Raw genomic sequence first — 10,262 nt, 5'->3', positions numbered from 1 at the left:
GATGAATGACAAATGGAGACAATGGAAGCATGATTTAAAGAGAGCATTTGATAGACAGAAGAAGAAATTGCTTCTACATTACTTGATGATCGAGTTGATCCAGGTCAATATCGTGCTTTAGTCATCATTGGTTTGTAGAAGAAGGGCAAGTAAGTTGTTTTACATATATATGTATTTTATATAACATTATACACATATGTGACGTTTCCTCCTTGCTTTGTACAAAAAATAAGTGGAATTAATAAGCAAAATCGTGCTGAGCTTAAAGATACCCATTGTATGGGTACAAAAGTCTTCCAGTAGTGACTGATGAGAAGGCTTGTTTGCATTCATTGTTATTGAATTATATATTTTATGTGAAACTCATAATTTATTTGATTTTAGAAAAAGAAAAAATAAAGGAGTGTTACTAGAATGTCATGTGGTATATATTGACACTCGAACTCGTAAGAATGGAATAATTGTCAATGACAAAACTACTGGTGTTATTGTAAGATTCATTATATATGTTTGCTTGAACGTCTGTAATTATTTTATTGATTTTTTACTTTGTTGTATATATGTCACACTCTTACAATTATGACTTCTTTTTATATAAATGGTGTTTCAGGATGAAATTAAAAAGAACGTATCTGAGGGTGAGACATCGCAAGCATCTCAAAGCAAACAAGGTTCCACATTTTGGAAGGATGACTTGCTTGCAAAAGTACAAGGACCTAAAAATGAAAAGAGAGGACGTGTGTGCTGTTTGGGCAAGATTCCACCCGCAAAAAGTCAAAAGCTTCATCATCTACAGATGTATATTTGCATGAAGAAGTTATGCAGATTAAGGGATTATTGACAAATGTGCTAAAATTAATGCAAAGCCGTTCGCAAGAAGAAGATGTGTAAAACATCTTACAACTTGCAGCTGAACATGTATGCTAACATCAGATAAAATTCCATTTATATTTTATTTGAAAAGCTTGTTCTCCATGCAATATAAAATTATCTGCTTTAATATAAATTCTAATTATATTTTCAATTTTCAGTACTATTCATTTACTGTTACACTAAGAGACGTTCAAATTGTCCTCCTTGTCTGTTGGTTCTAACTAGAAATTATGCTCCTATGGCACCGGTTCCTACACCCCCATTCACAATAAAGCCTAATCCTCCGATCGAATGCATTATTAGGTAGTCAATAAATGAGATAATTGCATTCTCAATTGAGCAACTCTATCTGATGAACTATGATGTTGATCTTTATCCTTCTTTATGATATTACTATGATTGACATTTTCCTTTACCTTAATGCTTCATTCAAAGTATAACTGCTGATTGGTATTTTCCTTTAGGCATGCTCAATAGAAGTCAGACTTTTGATTTTTGTTTTCTGTAATCCTTGTCAAAATAATTTGCTCATCCCACAAACTGTTTCTTAATTTGTCTCTTAACGATAATGTGATATTTATTGTATTGAGTTAGATTTGTAATGCTTTAGTAGGCTCAAAGTTTGAATGAGTTAAGTTTGAATTTTGTTTGCATATAATAAGTTCGCACAGTTTGTATCCTGAATATATCTCAAGATTATAACTATTGCTCTGTCATTTGTATCTGATCGAATGCATTATTTTGACAAGGAAAAACATTGTTTCTTTTCACTTAGAAAAAGATCTTCTCTGTTCTCATTGAGCAGCTGTATTCACTTTCTGCTCTCGCTGAAAGATGATCTCAAAATCAAATTTTTTTTTCAATAAAGTTATAATTTTCTTCTCCTTTTATCTTATGTATGCGCAATTTTTGATGCTAATTGTATACTTTGTTAAGTTAGTACCAAAATATGTCACTTTCATCGGATGCAGAATTTGATTGTATCATAATTCAACTGTTGGGACCGATGCGTTCGTTAGAGGGGGTTGAATAGCGATTTTCTTTCTTTCCTGCGAAATCGTTAGTAGAAGCAAAATAGCAAAAGTAAGATTAAAGAAACCAATCGCTAACCCGTTGATTTACTTGGTATCCACCTCTACGAGGTGACTAGTCCAAGGATCCACACACACAGCACCTTTCTACTATGAAAAATTTTCCTTTTCAAAGAGCATTTTGAAGGCGGAGAAACCTTTACAGAATGATCTCTTCCTTTCAGTTCACGCGAAAGGGACCTGCTCTGATACCACTTGTTGGGATCGATACGTTCGCTAGAGGGGGGTGAATAGCGATTTTCGATCTTGCCTAAAAATTGTTTACGGAAGTAAAAGAAAACAAGAGCAAGAGAAACAAGCACGCTAACCCGTTCGATTTACTTGGTATCCACCTCTACGAGGTGACTAATCCAAGGATCCACACACAGCACACTACCTTTCTACTATAAAATTTCTCCTTTTCAAAGCACTCTTTGAAGGCGGAGAAACTTTTACAAATAGTCTCTTTTCCTCTTACAGAAATAAATAGTGAAGTATGGAGGAAGAATGTGAAAGACAGCACTTGAAGATCTTACAGAGATGATAGAATAAAAACCATACATTCTCCAAGCTTTAATTTGTCATTTTATATTTTTTGCGATACCAGTCGACTGCCCCAGGGGCCAGTCGACTGATGGGTTTCAACGACTACTTTAGATTGCGTTTATTACTCCAGCTGTCAGCTCCAACGTTCGAATATCAGTCGACTGATGGAGACATCAGTCGACTGGTCAACTGGTCAGTCGACTGATCAGTCACTCAAAGTCTCTGTGTGTTTCTGATCAAGACATCAGTCGACTGATGGCAGTGTCAGTCAATTGGTGAAGCTGAAAATCTCCTTTCAGCTTCCTTCTTCATCCCTTAGCCTTGATGCAAGCCTTCAAACATCTTACACAAGCCTCGTGCCCATCCTTGCACTTGGTTGAGATGTTTCCCTCAGCTTCGTCGTGCTAAGTCTCCCTTTGCCAAGAGGTCGCGCCTCCGAGACTTCACCATTTGCCAAGAGGCCGCACCTCGCCAAGAGATTCCGAGACTTCACCATTTGCCAAGAGGTCGCACCTCCAGGACTTCACCATTTGCCAAGAGGCCGCGCCTCCGGGACTTCACCATTTGCCAAGTCTTCAAACCTTGACTTTCCTGTATACTCAAATTACACATGTTAGATCACCAACATTGCTTAACTTAAACTCATTTTAGTCAAACATTAAAATCCAATGATACTTGGGGCAAGACTGCACCAACAAGGATGAATGTTAAGGATGGATTTGTGAGTCATGTAAATTCATTGTTGAATTGTGATCTTGAATTGTTAATAATGTGATTGTGTGAATATTTAGAATAAGTTTGTTAAATAGGGTTATTGTGTTCTTGGATTATGTTCTTAGTTGGTAATAATGTGAACATGGATGTATTTGATAAATGGTGATTGCATATTCTTTTTCTTTACTACTTTGGAATTGTACATTTATTTGTATGTATAGTTGTTTAGTTCAATGATATTTAGTTAATGTGTTTCTTGATTGGAAGTTGTCTAAATATTTTCTATTTACTCCTTGTTAGAATAAACTTGTATCATAAGTTCCTACTTGTGGTTAGATATGACCTTTTCTATGATTGAATAATATTATAAAATAAAAACCCTTGTAACGATATCTAATACAACTTTCTATCATTGGTTCCATTAGAGAGATGTCTCAGACCTCTATCATGCTATTTTAGTGTAAATTAGGGGTTTTGATTAATTACAAAATCTAAATATTGAATGGTGTGCATGACAAAATAAAATAATAAAATAAATTAAAAATTAAACGAGCCATCAGGCATTAAATTCATTCGAAAGATATTCACCACCTCTATCACTTCGAACCATTTTGATTATTTTATCCTTTTGATTCTCAACTTTAGACTTGAAAAGTTTAAACTTTTCAAATGCTTCATCTTTTGATCAAATCAAATATACATAGGTATAGCTAGAACAATTGTCAATGAAAGTGATAAAGTATCCTTTTCCTCCTCTAGTCAAAACACCATTATACTTACAAATATCAATATGAATGATAAATAATATTTGTGTGCTTCGTTCTGCTTTTGGAAATGACTTCGTAGTCATTTTTGCTTATATGTAAATTTCACACTTATCATATTTTATATTTTTACTATTAATAAAATCATGTTTAGACATATATTTTAAAGATCTAAAATTTAAGTGTGCTAAACGAGCATGCCAAACATCAAAGGAGTCAACAAGATAGGTAGAATTCATAGCTTTATTATCATTAACAATTAGCTTATACATGCCTTCGCATAAATAACATTTTCTTACGAAGGATCCATTCTTTGATACAATACATGTATTACCCTCAAGTACAATCTTAAGCCCATTCTTACACATAAGACTAATAGATAAAAGATCTTTTCTAATGTCAGGAACATTGTAGACATTGCTCAAAATCATTTTCTTCCTAAAAGAAAATTCAATCTGCACCATTCCTTATCAGACAACCACCGCTGCATTATAATTTCCCATGAGAATAGTTTGTTCTTGCTTTTCAATTTGATATGAGGAGAATAATTTCTTGTCATTGCAAACATGAATGGTAGCATAGGAATCAAGCCACCAATTATTGGATTTTGTTGCAGTCATGTTGGTTTTGCTTATCATGCCAATTTCTATTTCTGAGATCATTGCACAAATTTCTTCATGTTGTTTTCAACAACGTTGGCATTATTGACATTGATTTCTTTCTTGTACCTATAGTCATTTTTGCAATGATCTTTCTTGTCACAATTGAAACATTTACCAAGAAACCTTTTCTGTCCATTTTTGAACTTCTTGAACTTTCTATCATTATTTACTTTGAAGTTCTTTTTAAACTTGCTTACTTCGGCAACATTAACTTTAGTGGATTCATTGTTATTGCTCTTGGGATTATGATACATAGTCTCCTCTTCAATCCTCAAATATTTTTGCAAGCCCTCAAAGGTTAAATCATTTCTGCTATGCAAAAATTTCTTTCTATAACCATTCCAACTTTAGGACAATTTAATAATAATTGTGCCCACTTTTAATGTTTCAGAAATTTTCTCTTTTAATTCACGAATCTTGGTAACAATGGGTTGTAGTTCATGTATTTGATCAAGATTAGACTTGGTATCAGTCAATGCTAATTCAAGATACTTTAAGATAAGGAATTTGTCCATACTATCTTTTTCGGCTTCGTATTTGTATTCCAGTACATTCTATATATCTACTGAAGATTCAATTAAGTTGTAAGTTGTAGAGATCATAAAGTCTATTAGAGAGAGTGTTGAGAATGTGACCGTGACATATTACCATGTCTTTTCACACTTCTTCAGTGCAACGTTGACCGTATCAAAATCATCATCGTTTGGTTCTAGAAAGAGCTCCAACTTTAGATCAAGAACATATGCAACCTTGAGAACAGTAAACAGGAAGAATAATTTTTATTTCCAGCAGGTAAAATTAGTGTCGTCAAATCGATCGAGTTGAACATTTAGATTGAGAAAAGATGTCATATTCTATTTGATTTCCATTGCAAAAGTAAACCTTAAAGATTGTTTAGTGTCCTATTTGAGTAAGCAAATTGGATACAAAGAAAATCTAGAAAACAAAGAACTATGAAGGTGGAACCAATTTGCAACGTATTGAAATCCTTGGTTTAGGTATATGAAAATACTTTCCTTTAAGGTTTTATTTACTCTCACTACTCAAAATTTTTCTAATGAATGTTATTAGTAAATTACCCTCAATATACAACAACCCTTCCAACATAATATCTAGCAAAAATATCGAGTTGCCAAACATATTGAAATATAAATATTTATAGAGAAATTGATGCCTTTTCAAGAATCTATGTGTCTAAAATCAAACGATGTAACCATCACAAGATACCTCTTCATTTAAATAACTATCAAAGTTAGTTATAGATGAAATCATCCAACCAAGAGACAAATTGGTTCAAGAACAATTCAAATGAAATGATCCAGTTGAGAGACATATTGGTTCAATTCAAACTTTCATGTATATTACAATCTCTTACAAATTCTACTAGTGAAAGGAGAAGAAAAGAAGAAAACATTAATAGCGGGTTTCTAAGGATAGAGGAAGAAGGGAGAAAGAGAAGAAGAGTCGCAAAAGGAAGGAGAGGGGGTTTGCCATAGAGGCTTGGGGAAGTCATGAAACATGAGAAGGGCGGTGGAGGTGTGTATTAAGGGAGAAGAAATGATAATATATCCTCTCCTCCGACATGAGATGCTTTGGCAAGGAGCATGAATGGGTGTATAAGTAATAGATGTTAACAACAGTAACCAACTTCTCCCACTAGAAGCCATGGTGAGTGGAGAAAGCATAAGGTGAAGTGGTGTGCGCCCACTAATTCCTCACCACTCTCTTTGTATGCACACCTTCTTATCCAGCTTTGCCCTGTGCAGCCATAGAATCACCTTGTGCCATCTTGGCCAATAAAATTTGCTAGATGATCGACGATGACAACAGTGACAATGATGGCAATGACAGCGATAACAACGATGACGCACATTAACTCGATTATAAATCTATAGGGTGTGGTGCATTCCTTGGCTTGGTGTTTGGTTCTCTCCTATTTGCAACAAGGGTGAGGGTTATGGATTCCTTGGCTAAGTTGGAGCTACTAGAATAGATTCATCAGGAAGGATATCACTAAATCTTTACGATCCCTTGCACCGCCCGCATATGATTCAAGAGGCATCGTATCTACAATTTAATATGGTATGCAAAAGCTTAGATTCTGGCCACACGCTATTTGTTCGACAAAAATTGACACAAGTGAGCATCTATAGAAACATGTAAACCACAATTGATCACAAATTTCATTAGTGGTGAATGCGACGGCCATGACCCAAGCAAGTTGGAATTGTCCCCTCAATCAAGGATCGAATCATCCACAAGTTATTGCTGTCCTTTTCTACTTGGTCCACATGCATCATCAAATCTTAACCCATGAAGTGGTCAAGTACAAGCCCACCATTTCCCATATGAAATGGGTGGGCAAATGGACTTGGCTTGCCTCACAATTTTTGAGTCACTTGTGCTTTGTTTATCGAAAAAGACAAAGCAAAGACAGCACTAGAGTCGAGATAAATTTTTTGTTTATTCGATGCAAAATTAGAGAAAGAATAGATTTTAAATCCGTTCGTAGATCAATTTATTTCGATTTTTTATCCATATAAATTTCTTTACTCTTGAGAAAATAGCCAACCTCATTTCTTTTCTTTTATGTAGAAAATAAAAGAAACAACAATAAAAAATAATAATCCATATTTGAGTAAATTAATTGTAGACACAATTAGGTGGGACCATGCGCACCTAGAATAATATATATAATGCCATGGTCCCTCCAATAATATAAGAGAGCAATAAGTATATAAATAAATAAAATATATATACAAGTGTTTATGACGTCACCATATGAATGTGATACCCACTTCGCCTTCAATCAACTCATCATTAAATTAATCAACCCTACAACAAAGGCATGCAACACACCCAATGAGTTCTATGAATACTTTTTTTAGAATGATTCATTGAATTTCATTTATTTATTCAATCAATAGTTTAATAGATCAAATGAAATAATTCTCCCCCTTGTCAATATCTAAAAGGATTAGCCAAATTATGTTAATTTGACGATAAGTTAAAATATATAATTAAGGAAGACACAATGAATCTAATTAAGTAAAACAAATGGATTTCACATGTGATGTATTTTTATTAGGCATGATATGTTAGATAGATAGACCGATCCTTCGGGGGAGACTTGTAATTAGGTGCATTATGTGAATTGGGTTGGGTAGACTCAAAGGATTAAGTGGATTGGGTCAAAAGATGGGTCGAACTAAACAAGTCAAACAAACTAGGTGAGGCACACAAATGGGAAAGGTTGAGTGAGCTTGACAAATTATAGGCCAAATGGATTATGCAAGACAAACTAATTAATTAAACGGATGAAATGAGTTTAGTGAGTTGGACATATTGTGTGAACCAAATAGATTAAACAGATCAAATGATGATAAATTTACCAAATGGGCAAGATGAGCGAAAATGATGAAGGGATACATAGATGATAAACACTAAACTAGTTAAGTTGGTCGACGGATTCGAAGAGAAGGCCATTTATGTAGACGAGTCGAATGAGTCAAATGGGATAGATACATGCCATTCGACTTGGACATAGTAGCTAGATGAATAACACAAACCAAACAAAATAATAGAGGGACTGGACAAATAGAAATAATTGTGTGGACCAAATTATTCAAACTAACAATTCTGTTGCCACTAGAGGGATTTTAAGAGTAAAGTGAAAAAGTTTAAAAGAAATGGGGCAAACTGAAATTATGTTAATTTTTGATGATTTAATTAAAATTTCACTAATTATTTTTATACTTCATTTTAATTACACCTATTGCCATTCCTCTCCCTCCTATAAAATCCCTTCTCCTCCCTCACTCTCCCACCGCACTTCCTCCGGTAAACGCAAATCAACAGTGAGATGAGAGCAGCGGCAGCTCTGAACGCCACGGCTGTCACGGCAGCGGCGGTGGCGGGGCCAGCGGTGACTGGCGGAGGCCCCCACCCGGCGTGGCACTCGCCGGTGGCCTTCCTCTTCGGCGGCCTGGCTGCCATGCTCGGCCTCATCGCCTTCGCGCTCTTGATCCTCGCATGCTCATACTGGAAGCTCTCCGGTTACCTCGACGCCGGGGACTCCGGCGCGGAGCTGTACGTCAAGCCATCCCCCGTGCTCGTGGCCGCGCCGCCGTGCTACGAGGAGAAGGTGGTGGTGATCATGGCGGGCGAGGAGAAGCCGACTCAGCTGGCGACGCCGGTGGCGAGCCAAGGAGCGCGGTCGGCAAACGTTCGACAGAATGCTGAAGAGGGCGAGAAGGCAGAAGAGGCAGAAGTGATCAAAGGTAAAGATGCAATCCGAAAGGAACAGAGCCAGAGCAATTTCGTTAACCAAGAATTAAATGTCTAAGTTTCTTTTTGTTCTTGTTTTTATTCCAGACAAAGAGGATTTTTCGAACGGAGAAGGATCGAATTGACCTCTCTCTCTCTCTCTCTCTCTCTCTCTCTCTCGTTGGAAATATTCTACTGTAAAAGTTGGAAGAGAAAAAGAAAAGGAGCAAGCTTTTTGTTTTGGCTATTTTTTTGTTCTTCAGGAATTGCAGGAATATGGAGGATTTCCACTTGTCTCAGCAAGTTAACTAAACAAATGAGTGCAGGATAACACAAAGTTTAAACAGCACCATTATAAAATTTATTATAATTATTTTTATACAATCGGTTCAGTTAACTGGAACAGCTGTAGGACTTGAAAGCTATCTAAATTTTAGCCTTATTCTAAGTTGCCTCTTCACTTTGTCAATTTTAACCATGCAACTCCTCTTTCTACCATACAGCCATGGATGAGTTTTATTGGGCACTCATAGAGAGAAGGACCCTCTTTGTACTTGAAATGAATCATGGCCCTCAAACTCTTGCTATCGACCGATCCACCTCTGATTGCTAAACCATCCGCTCGTCGAACTCCCCAAGTTAGAGGGCCTTCTAAGTTTCTAGAGTCTCAAGTCACTGCTCCTCCTTGGGAAAGGCAGCACAAGGAGCACATGAACAACTTCAAAGCACAGGAGGTGGTACAACAAACGTTACACCAATCTCTACTAGGCAACATACAATTTGTTGGATAATTTTCATCGGAGACATAAGAAAGAATATGTTAAATTGAAATTACAATTGAAATAAACTTCAGATTTATCTATCAGATGACTTAATTAATAATCTCAAGCTGTCAGGCTAACTCCTGATATAAACGATCTAAGCTGCCAAACGACAAGTACCTCGAGGTTGAAGCAGTTGAGTTGCTGAGTGCTCGAGCCAATTTGGTATTCATATGCCCGACTGTCGAATGGACTTCACAAGTCTGAGTGGGATGTCACTAAGTGAAGCTGAATGCTCCTGAGTGGTCCTGAGAGTCGTGACGTCTAAGCGGCCTGAGTATTTGTTGCCCGAGCAGACTTTGAGTGCCCGACCTACCGAGTGATCAAGTATTGAGTTGGGACGCCAAGTAATCCAAGTGTCGAGTCGGCCAAGTTATCGAGGGGAGTTGATACACCAAGTGTTCCCGAGTATTGAGCTATCGAGTAGGTCGGAAAAAGATGTTGATGCCTCAATTTTACGTAATTTTCTTAAAACAGATTCATCCATTCTAATAGTGTTTTGAGGTTACGATAGATGTCTATTTCTCAAGATACAATGATAGATCG

The 10,262-nt window shown here is 36.3% G+C and overlaps 1 protein-coding gene across 1 annotated transcript; it reads left to right on the top strand.

The window, feature by feature from the left end:
• Positions 1 to 8,470: 8,470 nt before the first annotated feature.
• Positions 8,471 to 9,129, top strand: LOC141815395 (protein GLUTAMINE DUMPER 3-like). Its single transcript, XM_074703345.1, has 2 exons — positions 8,471 to 8,909; positions 9,004 to 9,129. Exons 1-2 carry the CDS (start codon positions 8,492 to 8,494, stop codon positions 9,039 to 9,041), a joined length of 456 nt encoding a protein of 151 aa, XP_074559446.1. The 5' UTR covers positions 8,471 to 8,491; the 3' UTR covers positions 9,042 to 9,129.
• Positions 9,130 to 10,262: the final 1,133 nt, after the last annotated feature.

This window comes from Curcuma longa, chromosome 21 (assembly GCF_044706935.1).
Source record: "Curcuma longa cultivar G26 ecotype Majalengka, Jawa Barat chromosome 21, ITB_CL_G26_1.1, whole genome shotgun sequence".
Lineage (NCBI taxonomy): Eukaryota > Viridiplantae > Streptophyta > Magnoliopsida > Zingiberales > Zingiberaceae > Curcuma > Curcuma longa.
The sequence above is the reverse complement of the archived record's forward strand: the minus strand, read 5'-3'. Positions and strand labels throughout refer to the sequence as shown.

Excerpts from the sequence above, each read along its gene's own strand:
- LOC141815395 (XM_074703345.1), top strand. The coding sequence starts at position 8,492 with ATGAGAGCAGCGGCAGCTCTGAACGCCACGGCTGTCACGGCAGCGGCG. Across the intron at positions 8,910-9,003 it reads AGAGGCAGAAGTGATCAAAG|ACAAAGAGGATTTTTCGAAC; the intron begins GTAAAGATGCAA and ends TTTTTATTCCAG.